The sequence below is a fragment of the Sorghum bicolor genome, chromosome 2 (genome assembly GCF_000003195.3).
Source record: "Sorghum bicolor cultivar BTx623 chromosome 2, Sorghum_bicolor_NCBIv3, whole genome shotgun sequence".
Lineage (NCBI taxonomy): Eukaryota > Viridiplantae > Streptophyta > Magnoliopsida > Poales > Poaceae > Sorghum > Sorghum bicolor.
In genome coordinates, this window is record NC_012871.2 from 2,791,051 (window position 1) to 2,805,369 (window position 14,319).

Consider the following 14,319-nt stretch of genomic DNA (forward strand, 5'->3'; position numbering starts at 1 on the left):
TTAACAATACTTTATTTACTTTACTATTAACCTCATCGTCCCAGAATTAGACTTTAATTCTATCTTTGGACCAGGAATATCTATATATGTTGCATATATAATATCTTTCATTTTCTCAAGTTTTCTTTTGTAGGACCAAGTTTGAACAACGATCGATTATCAACTTCACAAATCCAAATTAAACCTCAATGACTCCATACTTAGATGATGTTCAACTGAGACGAGAACGCGATTCAAGGAGTAGCAAAATTGCAATGCTTTTCAACCTGCAGATGTTTCTTAAATGAGCAAAGATATATACACATGGCAAGAACAGAGTCCATCAGATCACACCCAAACCAAAAGAATCGCAAAATGATCACATTATTCGAACTCAAAACCATGGCGAAACTTCAGTTAATGTGTAATTGACAGCCTAGATGCCACTAACATCGAACAAAGCTTGGCGTCAGTTTTGCCCACCGCCGCCGCCGTCAGCCACCGCCATTGCCATTGCCGTCGACCATCTTGGTGATGAACTTGGGGATGGGGACATCGTACCCAAACAGCGAGAAGTTGGGCGGCAGCTGCGGCATCTTGGGCCCCGACGGCATCGGCGGGAACGAGATCTTGGCCAGCCCCGAGAAGTCGGGCATCTTGGGGATCTCCGGGATTTCGGTGGGGAGAGCCGCCGCCCCAGGCGAGCCGGCAGTCTTCTGCTGCTCCGCGGCGAGGCTGGCCACCATCTCGGGCGTGATGTTCGCCGGCAGATGGTTCTGCACCTCCGGGAGCTTGGCCAGCACCTCGGGCGGCAGGTTCGCCGGCAGCTGGCCCTGCACCGCCGGGATGGTGGCCAGGATCTCGCTCGTCTGCAGCTGCCCCTGCGACGCCTCGATGTTGGCCAGCGTCTCCGGCGGGATGTTGGCCAGCACGTCCGGCGGCACGTTGGCCGGGAGCTTCGCCAGCAACTCCGGTGGGAGGTTGCCGTAAGCTGGAAGTGGGACATTGGCCGGCTGGTTGGCGGCGGGCATGCTCACTACCGGCATGCTCTCCGGCGACCCTGCGGTAGGAACCGGCGCCGGTGCACCTGCTGCTGCCTGGCCATTTGGAGCCGCCGCAGGACGTTCGGCGAGATGGCGTTGGCCATCTGGAGCCGCCGCAGGACGTCCGGCGAGAAGGCGATGGCCATTTGGAGCCGCCGCAGGACGTTCGGCGAGATGGCGTTGGCCATCTGGAGCCGCCGCAGGACGTCCGGCGAGAAGGCGATGGCCATTTGGAGCCGCCGCAGGACGTTCGGCGAGGAGGCGTGAGGATGCACAAAGATGGAGGTGGAAAGAGAAAAAAATGGCCAGGAGAGTCACGTAGGCGAGAGGCCTCATTGTGACTTTCCTGTGGAATCGAGATTCCAAACCCAGCAAAATGGAGGGCCGCAAACACAGATGGGAGACTGCCCAGGATATATATAAGAATCTAAAATGAAACGATGAAGCTAAATTTAGTGACATGCATGTTTAATGGCAACACGGCAAGCTGGGAATAGCTCTAAACAACAGAAATTCAGGTATATATATAGCAATCTAAATATAGAATTCAAGATCCACTCATGGTTCATTGGAACAACAGAAAACTAGATAACGCTAGGGACTTGTTTACTTTCACCCCAAAACCCAAAATTTTTCAAGATTCTCCGTCACATCGAACTTTTAGATGCATACGTGGAGTATTAAATATAAACAAAAATTAAAACTAATTGCACAGTTTGGTCGGAATTTACGAGACGAATCTTTTGAGCCTAGTTAGTCTATGGTTGGACAATAATTACCATAAACAAACGAAAGTGTTACAATGTCGTGAAATTTTTCCGTTCAAGAACTAAACACGGCCTAGATATACCTTTATAGTACATTGGAACAAAAGAAACCTGATAGATATTCATGTCATGTCAGGAGAAATGGACTCGACATCATCCTACCATCTGATCATGGTTCATTACTACTTGCAATTCCAGATATAGAAGACGCTAGATATATCTTTACATTGTAACAACAGAAAACTGTCAGATATTCATGTCATGTTGGGAGAAAGGGACTACTCATCATATCTCCATGTCTTGACGCTCAGATGATGCATTACCACTCTGAGGGTTAGGGATAGCATGCTGTGCCTCAACCTTTACTTTCAGTTGTGCAAGGCCATCCATCACTGACTCGAACAGTGCATCTGATGTCGCTGCCTTCTCTGCCACACCATAGAACGATTTGCACAACACATCAAAACGCTGTGCAATTGGTGTGCTGACATTCTCATCATACGAACAGGCAATAGAAGTGTAGCTACGTTCCAAATCCTTTCTCCACCTCTGCAGAACATACTTGGAGGGCACTTCTTTGACCTTCATCAGAGTAAGTACAGAGATGATGTGGCAGCACAAGATTCCTTGAAATTCAAAATGCCGACATGCACATTTCACGTCACATCCGTCGCCGTTAAACCAGACAGAAAAGTCCAATGTAAGTTGTTGCTCCCTAATTTTAACATCTTGAGCAACATTGAACGTGTAAGATGTACCTTCTTGTTTCAGAAGTTTTGGATAGCAGTAAATTTTACCTTTTAACTGCTCCTGAAATTCTTCAAACTTTTTATTTGTATATACTAACTGGAACTGCTTCTCAATATCATAATGAGTGATGCAAGATGCCACTTCATGAGAAGACTTAAAATCGGCATTTTTTTCCTTCTCAACCATGTCTCTTAGTGCTTTGCTGTATTGCTCTAGAAACTGGTTTATTTTTGTTCCAGAACTGACATATCCATCAAACAAAGCATATTCACTTTCACACTCTTTTGTGACAGCCATGCCAGCCCAAAAGGTATCTTTTATATAAGCAGGTGCCCATTTTTGCCAATTAATGCACAGCTGAATAAGCCAGTAATTGCCTTGAAGGCCAAACTTGCTGGTCATCTCAAGCCAACCTTTTTCAAATTCACATTTTGTCAGAGATTCATAGACCACATTTGAGAAAATGAATCTAAAGTCTTTTAACTTCGAAAATCCACGGAGCTTTTCAGGGAGTTTCTTCATGACACTCAACAGACACCAGCTATGGTAAGTTTGAGGGAAAACTTGCTCAACAGCATCCTGCACTTCGTCGCACTGATCGGTAATCAAACCTTTTGGTGGTTTGTAAGACATACAAGCTAACAAAGATTTGAACAGCCATACAAAAGATTCTGTGTTCTGATTTGACAGTAGGCCACAGCCCAGAAGAATTGGTTCTCCATGATGGTTTACACCAACGAAAGAAGCAAGAGGCACTTCATACTTGCTTGTTAGGTAGGCAGCGTCAAACTTCACAACATCCGAGAAAGATTCATATGCAGCCCTACTTCTTGCGTCTGCCCAGAAAACATTCCTCAGCCGGGAATTTTCATCAAAATCCATGGCATAGAAAAAGTTTGGATTCTTGGACTGCATGCGGAAGAAGTATTGATAAAGCACATGTGTATCTTCGGCACTAAACTTCAGCCTTGTTTCCTCTTTAGAATTGTCTGTGCACTCATTCTCACCAAGCTGTGGATTTTCAAAGCCTCCACCTTGCGCATTGTTCGCACACAACTTCAGCCTTGTTTCCTCCTTAGAATTGTCTGTGCACTCATTCTCACCAAACTGTGGATTTTCATAGTGTCCACCTTGCACATTGTTCGCACAAACTTCTGACCTGCCACTTGACTCTTGCCTTCTTCTTTTAGCTCTCACCCCAGGTATCTTGTTCCGGCACACATTGATCCCTGTCTCGCTTGGAATCAAATCATGGTTGTGCTCGAGTATGAGTGAAGTCAAGCAGAACTTGTCAGTGTCATGAAGTCTAAAATTCAGTTTAGCCGGACACTGTGTTTTTGTGGAGGGATTCTGATTCAACTTATTTCTGGAGCACTGAGCTTTCCCCTGCCTGTTGCAAGCGAGAGTGAAATACTGCAACTTCTCATCCATGGTTTTAGAGGTCCTCCGTGTTATAGTGAATCCCTTCTCCTGAGCATATCTCTGACTGAACGCGATCGCGTCGTCCTCGCTATCAAATATCATTCCCTTCACTGGATCCGCGTTACCTTCCTGCGCCGCATCTGTGGATCCATTGCCTGGCAAGGCGACAAACTCATCCTCACCACCAGACATCTGTAGGTCTGCATTACCTTCATACACCACCACTTGTAAGGGTTCGATTTCGGCCATTACCTAGAAGCGCCAGGAAATCAAGAGAACCGCCTATTTAGAACCCAATTCGAAAAGATGCAGAACAGAACTGGTGTACTAGAAGCAAAAAAGAAGACGTAGACATGAACCAACCAGGTAGGTGCTAGTATCCAGAAGAAACGTAGATGGATTCTGGTTGTGCAGCTTGAGGTCTTCAGGGATATGATTCCAGTGCTCAGTGAACACGAATACAGGATCGGCTACAACGTGAGACAAAAAGTTCAGAAGACGGATAAACAGCGGTAGCAGGACGACCGAAATGCTGAGGCAACGATCCCTAATCGAAATCGAATCTTCTGCTACATCGCATCAACGACGAAGCCTCCCCAAGATCCTAGAAAAACACGCACCTGCGGCACGAGGATCCTCGACTACGCCCGCTCGCCCGAATCGCCCCCGCGCCGCCGTCGCTTCTTCAGCGCCGCGGATATTGGCCGGGTTTCCCCGGGGGAGCGCAGACGCAGACGCAGGGATCGCCGAGGCGCAGAAATGGTCCCGCCCGCGGGTGCGGACCGCGGAGAAGGTGCGGGTATGCCCGCCCGGGAGGCGCGGCGTCGGCGTCGGTGGCGGCGGGCGGAGCGAGTGGTGGTCGTGGTCGGTGACGGTAAGCGAGGGGAGCAATCAGCAAAGCCCAAGTGAAATCCGCCATGCTGGGCCGTTTCGGTGGATGGTAAGGATTTTCCAGCCCAACTCACGTTGGGCCGTCGTGAGGTTACGGCCCATTAAGCGTTACGGGCTCGTTTGGTCCATGCTTTTGCTTTTTTTTTTTTTGAACTTTGCACGCTTTTGTTGCTAAACGTATGTATGGCTGGCTGCAGTGTGTTTGTCGGCGGGTGTAGGGTGGAAAATATCACTGACAGGCATGGCCCACGCTTGCGAAACGTATGGCTGCAAGGTGGACGCCGTGAGCCCACACACAGCCCAATCAGGATAGTGAGTGGGCCCCGTGGCCCACCTGTCTGGCTGTCCCTGTCGGATGAACCAATGGCTGGCTGGCTCTTCCCCCAACTACCTTTCCTCTCCCGGCTGCTCTGCCTCGCCATAGTAGGTGAGCAAGAATCCCCGAGACCTGGTTCGTCGCCGACTGTGACCGTTCCAGAAGATCATCAGGGCCGGGGCGCCCCCAATTCGAACCGCTGCTGTTCTAATCCTCGGTAAGTTCATCCCTGTCTTCCTAGTTTCCTCCGGTCAGTTTGTAGAGACCTTATCCAATTCGTTTTGGCCGGCTGGTTTGGTTGCTTTAGCTTTTCTGCAACCTGGACCTGAATAAAGAATCCGCCGTCGAGGTGGACAACAAAAGGGAAGGGTGAGCTGTTCAGGTTCGAATCTTTTTTTTTAGAGTTCCTGAGCTGTTCAGGATTCAGGCTATTAATTCAGAGTTGACAGTAATACGCCATGCGCTCTGTTTAATCTCTTATTATTCAATTATAATCTCCCCAACAGCACCTGGGAGCTCTTTTTCAAGGTTGTATCTGTAAGCTTTTCGGCCTTGCCGCAGCAGACCTGTCTGTTACTCTGTTTTAACTAGAAAATTTACAGGTAGAAGAAGAAAGAGGCATATGGCTGTGAGCCTGTGACTCTGACTCACACTGACTGACTGTTTCGTGACTCTTCCAGGGCGGCGGGATCGAAGATGCCGGAGCATTCAGAGAACGCGGCGGCGGACCTGATGGGTAACATCATGGAGACCATCGCGGAGAACCTTCCGAAGCAGAAGTCAGTCCGGTTCGACGACGGCGAGGGCTCCATCTCCGACCAGGCCAAGAAGCTCTTCGGCGGCGGGCAGGCCGGTAACAAGAAGTCTATCCACCATGTCCTGGGTGGCGGGAAATGTACGTATTGCAAGTAACAATATATAGTGATGCCATCCATCAAGTGGCTGACTGTCTACAAATTAATTCTTTCCTTGTGAATGAATTGTGATGAATGATGTCTGACGATGGAATGGCTGCAGCCGCCGACGTGCTGCTGTGGCGGAACAAGAAGATCTCGTCCAGCGTGCTGGGCGTGGCGACGCTGGTGTGGGTCTTCTTCGAGTGGCTGGACTACCACTTCCTCACCATCGTCTGCTTCCTGCTCGCGCTCGGCATGGCCGTCCAGTTCGCCTGGTCCACCTTCGCCGCCGTGCTCAACAGAGGGTACGAACATACTCATCCACGCCGCTGTCAGCTTAGCTATATTGTGTTGGTTCCGTCGTTCGATGCCATGCCATTGCCATCCATGGCTGATCGATCCCATTCCAACGTGGCTGGCCTGCTCAACGATCCACCAGGTCCCCTTCCAGCGTGCCTCGCGTGCAGCTGCCGGAGGAGCTGTTCGCCAACGTGGGCGCGGCCGTCGGCGCCCAGGTGAACAGGGCGCTGGGCTTCCTCCAGGACGTGTCCTGCGGACGAGACCTCAAGCAGTTGCTCATCGTAAGTGAGGCCGTGGTGCTCGACTCTTCAGTCTTGCTGAACATTTTTGCAGAATTGCAGTAGCTGTTGTCACACCGACGACTGATGAGCTTGCTTTCCTGTATATATAATTTTTTAACAATTGGTAATGGCAATTGATATAAGGTGATCGCCGGGTTCTTTGCGGCGGCGATCGTCGGCAGCTTCTGCAACTTCTTGACAGTCATCTACATCGGTAATGATTTCTGAATTCTGACAGTGCTTATAATTTCAGGGTTACATTACAGTTCTGAATGTTCTGTTTGGTAAATGCTTAATTAATTAGCTGCTGATGGACGGTATCATCGTGTTGGTTGGTATGATAATTCAGGGTTCGTGTGCGCGCACACGCTGCCAGTGCTGTACGAGAGGTACCAGGACCAAGTGGACGACTTCCTGTACAACATGCTGGGCGTGGTGCAGAGCCAGTACCAGAAGCTGGACACCAAGGGCATCCTCAAGGGTGGCGTCTCCAAGTTCAGGAAGAACGAGTAGCTAGCCAGTGGCATCCCATCCATTATTATTCCCCTCGCTGCTTCATCAATCATCAGCAGGAGCAGGGCGAGCTAGTAGTGAGGTTTCTCTCCTTCCTCTGCCTGCTGCCTGCTGTGTAATCAGTAATCTAATCTCTATGATTGCTTCAGATTTCATCTCCGTCTCCAAAACTAAACCGATCGAACTGCCATACATTCTGTACAGAGAATAATAACCGTGTTGCTGCTGCTATACATATATACTACTTGTGTAATGATATGACATTTTAGCTTCGCGTGTACTGATGAATGCACATTGCACTAAAGCTTACGTACTTTCCTTTCATATGCTCATCTTGCTTCTTCCTTGGAAATTAGTCACAAAGTGCAGTGAGTCTGCATTTCCGAGACATAGCGATGGCTTCCATTCAGAATTTCATCATCAGAAAACAAACAAGGCAAGAAACGAACACCATATCATAGTACGTGGGCTATGGGCCCGCTAATCTCTAGGCCTAGTACGCCCCGGCCCACGGTCCACGAGCGCGCTTCCTGGGCTGGGCTGGGCCGCGCGCGCTGCACGCACATGCATGGTCACATCGTCGCTTGCTGATGCATGGGTCCGGTCTCCTGTCCTGTCCTGTCCTTGGTTCCTGTCCACCAGGGCGCGGCGGCGTGCACGCGGGGCTGAGGACGGAACGTGCACCGCGCCGCGCCACCACGTGGCGGCCGTGCGCCGGCGGCCGCCCGCCATGAGCACCGCCTCAGCCCGGTGTGGCGCCGCGTGCCAACTCGGACGGACATGCCCCGGCGGTGGCCCACCAGTACCGGGGTGCCGTGATCTCCTGTGCAGTGCGCACGTCGTAGCTAGCGAGAGGCCTCTCGCGCAACCCTGCGTGTGTCCGCGTGGTGGATTGGATTATGTTGCACGCATGTGCCCCCACGTGTGTTCAAATGCAAATCTTTCTTTCTTGCTGCGTTGCCGAGGGTTCAGTGGTGATGTATGATTAGTGATTTAGAGTTTTCCACTGTTTTTTAGTAACTAGCTTTTGTCAAAATCTGTTATCAATAAAAGTCGTAGTTACCATATAATATATACTATATATCAAGCATGCATGTTTGTACGTTTGCTGCGGAAGATACACCTTTATCATGTGATTATACGTCGATTTGTATCTCGAAGATTTATGTAATTGTTGTGTTGTTTATTTGTTTGTTCCAATAAGTATTGGAATAATGGGACTTCGTATACTGTTGTCGTTCGATACATAAACACATGTGGTTTTAACTCGTACAGGTATGAGTTCTAAATCTAAATCATATATGGGAGAGAGAGAGAGAGACACAAAAGGCATTACGAAAAGTGGAAAAAATTGAATTGAAAATTCACTTCGCATCAATTTAGTATCAGATATAGATATGGGCCACAAACGTCCTGGACATTAGAGGGGCTAAGATCACACCTAATTTGATCATGTAATCCAATTGTTCACTTGCACTCTTCTTCCTCTATAATATTCTCTTATCGTCTTGTGTCTCCGAATCATAGGCGGACCAAGGGTATTCCCTAGTATTTCTGGAAATACGGTACCCAACTTTTCTAGGATACTTTCATATATATGATGCACATATATATATATATATATATATGTTACAATTTTTTGTGCTATTTTGGTTGATTGCAACCCCCAAAAATCAAATAAACACTTTTTTGGCTTGCTTTCTAAAGTTCTACCTTTCCAAACCAGCCTACTTTGTGGGATATCTATGGATTTTTTTTTGCGTAGAAGTACGAATACCCAAGTTTAAAATTCTAGCTCTGCCATTGCTCCTAATGTTAATTCATAACTTCCATCCATCGTGCCAGTGTGCCATCCTCGCTCCACCTGAGCCAACCACTTAATTTGTTGTTATTTCTGCCTCCAATGAGGTCGATCGTAGTGGCCATGCACTACCACCCTAAACAACCCCAACGATCACATCTTTCATCTTGTGAATGACGTCATTGGCGCTTGATCTACACCGCATACATGATTCGCCGCACTCAGTGGGGTGAACCACCTCGCCTCTAACCATCCGAAATGGCCTGCCACTGTCGGTTGCTCTACCCACCCATCCATCCATCGTCGAGCTAGCTTTTCTCCCTAGCCTTCTATCTATGATTAAGGAATGAAGGAAACCCCCAAAGACAAACCCTAAACCCTTATCCTCACTGGATTTGATGAAGATGATGGAGAATACGCTTGCCATCTTTTCATGGTGAGACAACAAATTTTACATGGAGAATGGAAGGGGGAAGAAGGGGAAGAAAACATTCTTGTGTATGAAAAAAAACACTCGTCGAGTTAAGATTCACAATCCCCTTTTGGCCTTTCCTAAATAATTTGACAAGGAAGTAACATAACTACTACTTATGGAATTAGAAGACACACTTATAGAAGACACTAGTCTAATTGTTCGTTTATCAGCCATTCGACAGTGTTTTTCTTTCACAACAAATCAGTCAACGGTACTTTCTGCAACGGCTTATCAGCCAAACGAACAAGACGATGCCATCATTGTACGAACATAAATGACACATTCAAACACTCACATGCACATTGTTTGAGTGTACATAACGTTTCATTTAATCACAAGATAAGACTAGGTGATTATTAAACTTTCCAATATCTGCCACCTGTTAACTAGGTCAACATCAACTATAAGTAGGTCCACGTACGAAAAGCCACCGTACCAACAATGCATGCAGCATGCCCCTGAACCTCGTTGATCCCAAGGTTTCGAATAGGCGAGACTTGACATTCTACTGCTGACGCAACAGTTTACTTAACTAGTGGTACTACTACTGCTGCTGCTGCTGTAACTAGCTATATTGGCACAGACAATCCAACGTCGTGAAGCCACGTCAGATGTCAAGGTGGGCCCAAGCGGACAACAATGTGCATGTGTCTTTGGGGAGAAAAAACTGAAAAGCAAGGGAGAGAGAGCCGGGGGTATCTGTGCTCCTCTGGCTTTACAGAGAGATGAGATCTGTCTGCTGCTGCTGCTGCCTTGTGCAAAGCTAAGCTAGCTGCAGCAGTGATCTCATGGTGTCTTCATCTTCCGCCCATCTTCCCAGATACTGTGAGATCTTTTTCTCCACTTGCCCGGCCGGTGATTCTCTTCCGGCCTGGCGATTAACCGAGCTATACTAGCCATGCGCCCACCATGAAGCTTGCCCTTCTCTCTGTGAAGAGCTAGCTCAAGGGCTGCATGGCTCGATCTGGACCTCTCGCTCCGACCTGCGACGTGGCGCACGGACGCCAATGGAGCTAGAGACCTCGGCGACAATATAAATACCTCCACCTGCTCACCAACCCTCCTCCATCAACCAAGCAAGCTAGCAGCTAAAGCTTCTCAGCTTCACACTAGCTAGCAATCAAGCTCCACACACTAGCTAGCTCACTCGGTCACTGACCAGTGACCACACACTCTTCTTGCTGACTGCTTGCTCGAGCTAGCTAGGTCTCGAGGGTTAGGTAGCTAGGCATGGCTGCTATAACCAGCTGGTCTGACGATCAGTGCGATCACCTTGTGTGGGCATTGCCACCCATGGAGGGCAACCTCAGGGGCTGCCGCGGCGCCGGCGACGATGACGACGACGACTACGACGTTGCTCCGGCTGCGTAAACTAACGGATCTGCAGTATCTGTGCATGCATGCAGTCATGATCTAATAGGTGGCGGCGGCAGTGAGATTGTACAAGCGATGATGAGAGTACGTGTGCTGAGGTTTTGAGGTGATGTATATTTCTTGCCTCCGAGGTAATAACTTAATTTACTCTTATAGTAATATATAGCTTTGCTTACCTAGCTAGTTACTAGAAATAAAGAGAGAGGCAGCCATGACTGGAGCAGAAAGGAGTCCTTGTTGGTGTAATAACAGAGGTCATGACTCAGGACTTGTGTACTACTTTAACTATCTAAAGAAAAGGAGTTGTGTACTACTTTAACTATCTAAAGAAAATAAATTAAGGACTTTATTTGGTTTTATTTTATTTCTCTGTGTTTGTCTGTTTGAAAAGGACAGCCGGAAGGTGAATTAATATTTGGATATGGATGAAAGGGCCAAATTAAACAAACGGGCCCTAAACAAACAAGATACTAGTATATATGACATTGTATTGTATACTGTACTGTAAGAAGATATTGAATGTTAGCTCAAAATTCCATATAACCTAAATTTGTGAGTACATGCTGGAGGTCTATGAATATATGTCTTCTAAATAAACGAAAGGCTTCTAGGGAACAATAATAATATATCAGAAAATAAGGTTTTCCTAGGGCATACAAAATCTCCTCCCTCTACTAAATCCTTCACTTCTAGTATTTCCAGAGAATATTTTGTGACAGATATTCCTCTCTAACTTTAGTGGAATAATTAAGCATGTATTGTCTGCGAGAACTTTAGTATGCAAGCAAGCTTATTTGTTCAATTGGAGTTGATGATGCACTTATTTATACAGATATATAAGTAGAGAAACAATGCTCATTTCCAATATATTATAACTGAGTACTAAGTTCAAGGATGAGGCCTCCCCCCAACCCTACGCGGCTACGCCACACACACACACACCGCCACCGGCATCTTTTTTTTCTTCTAGTTTAATGAACAACTAAGCTCTTACCATTGTTTTTAAAAAATTAAAGATATGTATGGGGCCTATATAACTATTTCTCATGAGAAAACAAAAAACAACTTAGAAAGTCTGATTCTTATGGAATGCAAAAGTGCCTTCAACAATTATTCTCTGATGTGCCATATTTTGCATCTCTGTGTGCTCTAGTACATCAATAGAAAAAATATTATTTATCATGTAGTATCTTGTTAAATATAATGATGCACATAGTCGACATACACCTTCACTAAATGAGGATATCTTGACGGTTTTACTTCATCATCATTCAAGAAATACATATTTCCTTAGAGATTGATGTGGTTTCATTTTGGTACTCAAGAAAACTCTTGCCCCTAAAGGTAATTCAGGATTAGTAGTGTTCACTAAATGAGGATTTCTTTTCTTTGAAGGCAAGATACTCATTTCGGATATATCGATATGTACGTGTACTATTAGTTCAGCATATGTACTTTTAATTATGATTTTTATGTGCATCCCAAGCCGCAATGAAGGTTTTGTTTTTGTGACTAGCCGCAGTGAAGGTTAAACAAGTAGTGCACCACTTGATTACTACAGCAGAATATAATTTGCCAGATGGTAATACATACTTAGGTTAACCATGTCAAAATTAGAACACAGCGTGTTACGTGGTTTTGGTGGTCCTTAATTACATATAGACAGTTAGACATATAAGCGTAAAACACAAGTTATGGACAGATAGAACCTGCTATCATCGTACAATTAACCTGATGAAAGAGAAGAAAACCTGCATCAACTTGTGAAACAGAGGTCGTCAGAGATTCATAACGCAGCATTAGTTGATTAGTGTCCAATATATTGCGTCATGCAGCAGAGTGGTTCCAGCTACAAGATGGTGATGAGCTAATGAACCAAACACCTCCAACAGCAGCCAGCCACCTGCCCACCAATTCCCAACTTCCCAACTGGCTGGCCGCTGGCGAAAGAGTACGCGCTCAGCATCGAAATGAAGCTATAAAATGCCCGGCAAGCACACATGTCTCTGCATCTCCTCCATCGCAAGCAAGCGCGCCCTTCACAGTTTCTAGCTAGCTAGTAGCTAGAGCACACTTCTGCTAGCTAGTAGTAGCCATGGCTTCCTCCGCCGGGTCGTCCCTCTTCTTCGCCACGGCGCTCGTGATGATGGCGCTCATCGTGCTCGATGGCAGCAGCACGTGCCACGCCGCGCGGCATCTCGCCGACACGACGACTGCCGCCCCGGCCGCTGCTCCGGCCGCCGTCCCGGGCATTCCTGCGGTGCCGAAGCCGCCGGTCATCGTACCCACCGTCACCGTGCCCGCGGCCACCCTTCCACCGATGCCCACCGTGCCGACGGCGGGCGCTGTGCCACCGATCCCAGCGTTGCCCAAGATTCCCGCGGTGGGCGCCGTGCCACCGATCCCCGCGGTCACCGTGCCCACAGTGCCGAACGCCGCCGCGCTGCCCCCTATGCCGGCTATACCCGCCATGCCAAAGGTGACGCTGCCGCCGATTTCCGCCGTCGTCCCTAAGGTTGGCGCCTTGCCGCCGATGCCCTCCATCCCGGCTGGCGTGCCCATGCCGTTCGTGGCGTCGCCTCCTTCGGCATAATCATCAGCAGTGTTTAATTGTGTCATTGTCTGGAGTGTAATATCTAGTCATTCGCTCATGCATGTCTGATAGATTGTCCATCTGAGTATTCGAGTTGATCACTCGTGATGCATGCATGTATGCATATGTGTTCGTTGGGCCGCATGCATGCTGCCTTTTCATTAGCGGAGTATTTATTTTTCCTTTTTTATGTATGTTTGTGATTCTATATACCTATATATTGTATTAAGTTTTGTTGGTTCATTTTGCCAAAAAAAATTTATTTTGATTGATGGTCACTGATTTATATATAAGTACACATGTGTACTGTATAACAGACTAAACAGAGTGCTCGGCTACGCCGAGTGTTCTGCATCATGTATTTGAGTTTATTTTTGGCACTTTGCTAATTGCAGAACGGCAGTGTCTGTATCCTCGCACTTGTATGCATATAGTATTTTACCACGCCACAGTATGAAAACCAAAAGACTGTAATGTATTTAAGGCCTTATTTAGATCCAAAAACTTTTTGGATTTTGACATTGTAGCACTTTCGTTTTTATTTGACAAACATTGTCCAATCATAAAGTAATTAGGCTTAAAAGATTCGTCTCGTGATTTACAAATAAACTGTGCAATTAGTTATCTTTTTTATCTATATTTAATGTTCAATGCATGTGCCGTAAGATTCGATGTGATGGAGAATCTTGTAAAGTTTTGGGTTTTTGGGTGCATCTAAACAAGGCCTAAAGACACATTGGCCTAAAAATAAATATTTAGATAATGTGCTGGATTTAGTTGGGCTTGGCCTATTTCATATTGAATCAAATCAAATAAGTTTAAGGTCAATAAAATGTGTAATTCTATATGAGAAATTGACACCTTCTAACATATTGTGTTTCTACATTGCTACTACTTCAGGCAATTAGGTTTTTGAGG

General features: G+C 46.8%; 4 protein-coding genes across 8 annotated transcripts; 2 read left to right on the top strand and 2 right to left on the bottom strand.

Moving 5' to 3' along the window:
* Nucleotides 242-1,409, bottom strand: LOC8079912 (transcription initiation factor TFIID subunit 4). Of its 3 annotated transcripts, none has more exons than XM_021454531.1 (2): nucleotides 1,253-1,409; nucleotides 242-1,168 (listed from the first exon to the last, which is right to left on the bottom strand). In XM_021454531.1, exons 1-2 carry the CDS (start codon nucleotides 1,356-1,358, stop codon nucleotides 474-476), a joined length of 801 nt encoding a protein of 266 aa, XP_021310206.1. In that variant the 5' UTR covers nucleotides 1,359-1,409; the 3' UTR covers nucleotides 242-473. The 3 variants fall into 3 exon arrangements, with proteins under 3 accessions (XP_021310206.1, XP_021310204.1, XP_021310205.1); XM_021454529.1 differs by having other exon boundaries at nucleotides 242-1,112; nucleotides 1,197-1,409; XM_021454530.1 differs by having other exon boundaries at nucleotides 242-1,196; nucleotides 1,281-1,408.
* On the bottom strand, nucleotides 1,868-4,844 carry LOC8079913 (protein FAR-RED IMPAIRED RESPONSE 1). Its single transcript, XM_021454528.1, has 3 exons — nucleotides 4,582-4,844; nucleotides 4,325-4,431; nucleotides 1,868-4,213 (listed from the first exon to the last, which is right to left on the bottom strand). Exon 3 carries the CDS (start codon nucleotides 4,208-4,210, stop codon nucleotides 2,075-2,077), a length of 2,136 nt encoding a protein of 711 aa, XP_021310203.1. The 5' UTR covers nucleotides 4,211-4,213; nucleotides 4,325-4,431; nucleotides 4,582-4,844; the 3' UTR covers nucleotides 1,868-2,074.
* LOC110432507 (reticulon-like protein B8) lies at nucleotides 5,159-7,471 on the top strand. Of its 3 annotated transcripts, none has more exons than XM_021453042.1 (7): nucleotides 5,214-5,385; nucleotides 5,476-5,550; nucleotides 5,849-6,063; nucleotides 6,186-6,369; nucleotides 6,504-6,645; nucleotides 6,790-6,859; nucleotides 6,995-7,471. In XM_021453042.1, the coding sequence occupies exons 3-7, from the start codon at nucleotides 5,865-5,867 to the stop codon at nucleotides 7,156-7,158; spliced, it is 759 nt and encodes a 252-aa protein (XP_021308717.1). In that variant the 5' UTR covers nucleotides 5,214-5,385; nucleotides 5,476-5,550; nucleotides 5,849-5,864; the 3' UTR covers nucleotides 7,159-7,471. The 3 variants fall into 3 exon arrangements, with proteins under 3 accessions (XP_021308716.1, XP_021308717.1, XP_021308718.1); XM_021453043.1 differs by having other exon boundaries at nucleotides 5,476-5,537; XM_021453041.1 differs by lacking the exon at nucleotides 5,476-5,550 and having other exon boundaries at nucleotides 5,159-5,385.
* LOC8079914 (protein app1) lies at nucleotides 12,350-13,673 on the top strand. The gene has a single exon (XM_002459289.2). The coding sequence runs from the start codon at nucleotides 12,904-12,906 to the stop codon at nucleotides 13,399-13,401; it is 498 nt and encodes a 165-aa protein (XP_002459334.1). The 5' UTR covers nucleotides 12,350-12,903; the 3' UTR covers nucleotides 13,402-13,673.

Excerpts from the sequence above, each read along its gene's own strand:
- LOC110432507 (XM_021453041.1), top strand. The coding sequence starts at position 5,216 with ATGGCTGGCTGGCTCTTCCCCCAACTACCTTTCCTCTCCCGGCTGCTC. Across the intron at positions 6,646-6,789 it reads ACCTCAAGCAGTTGCTCATC|GTGATCGCCGGGTTCTTTGC; the intron begins GTAAGTGAGGCC and ends AATTGATATAAG. Across the intron at positions 6,860-6,994 it reads CTTGACAGTCATCTACATCG|GGTTCGTGTGCGCGCACACG; the intron begins GTAATGATTTCT and ends ATGATAATTCAG.
- LOC8079912 (XM_021454531.1), bottom strand. The coding sequence starts at position 1,358 with ATGAGGCCTCTCGCCTACGTGACTCTCCTGGCCATTTTTTTCTCTTTC. Across the intron at positions 1,169-1,252 it reads ACGTCCTGCGGCGGCTCCAA|ATGGCCATCGCCTTCTCGCC; the intron begins ATGGCCATCGCC and ends CGGCGGCTCCAA.
- LOC8079914 (XM_002459289.2), top strand. The coding sequence starts at position 12,904 with ATGGCTTCCTCCGCCGGGTCGTCCCTCTTCTTCGCCACGGCGCTCGTG.
- LOC8079913 (XM_021454528.1), bottom strand. The coding sequence starts at position 4,210 with ATGGCCGAAATCGAACCCTTACAAGTGGTGGTGTATGAAGGTAATGCA.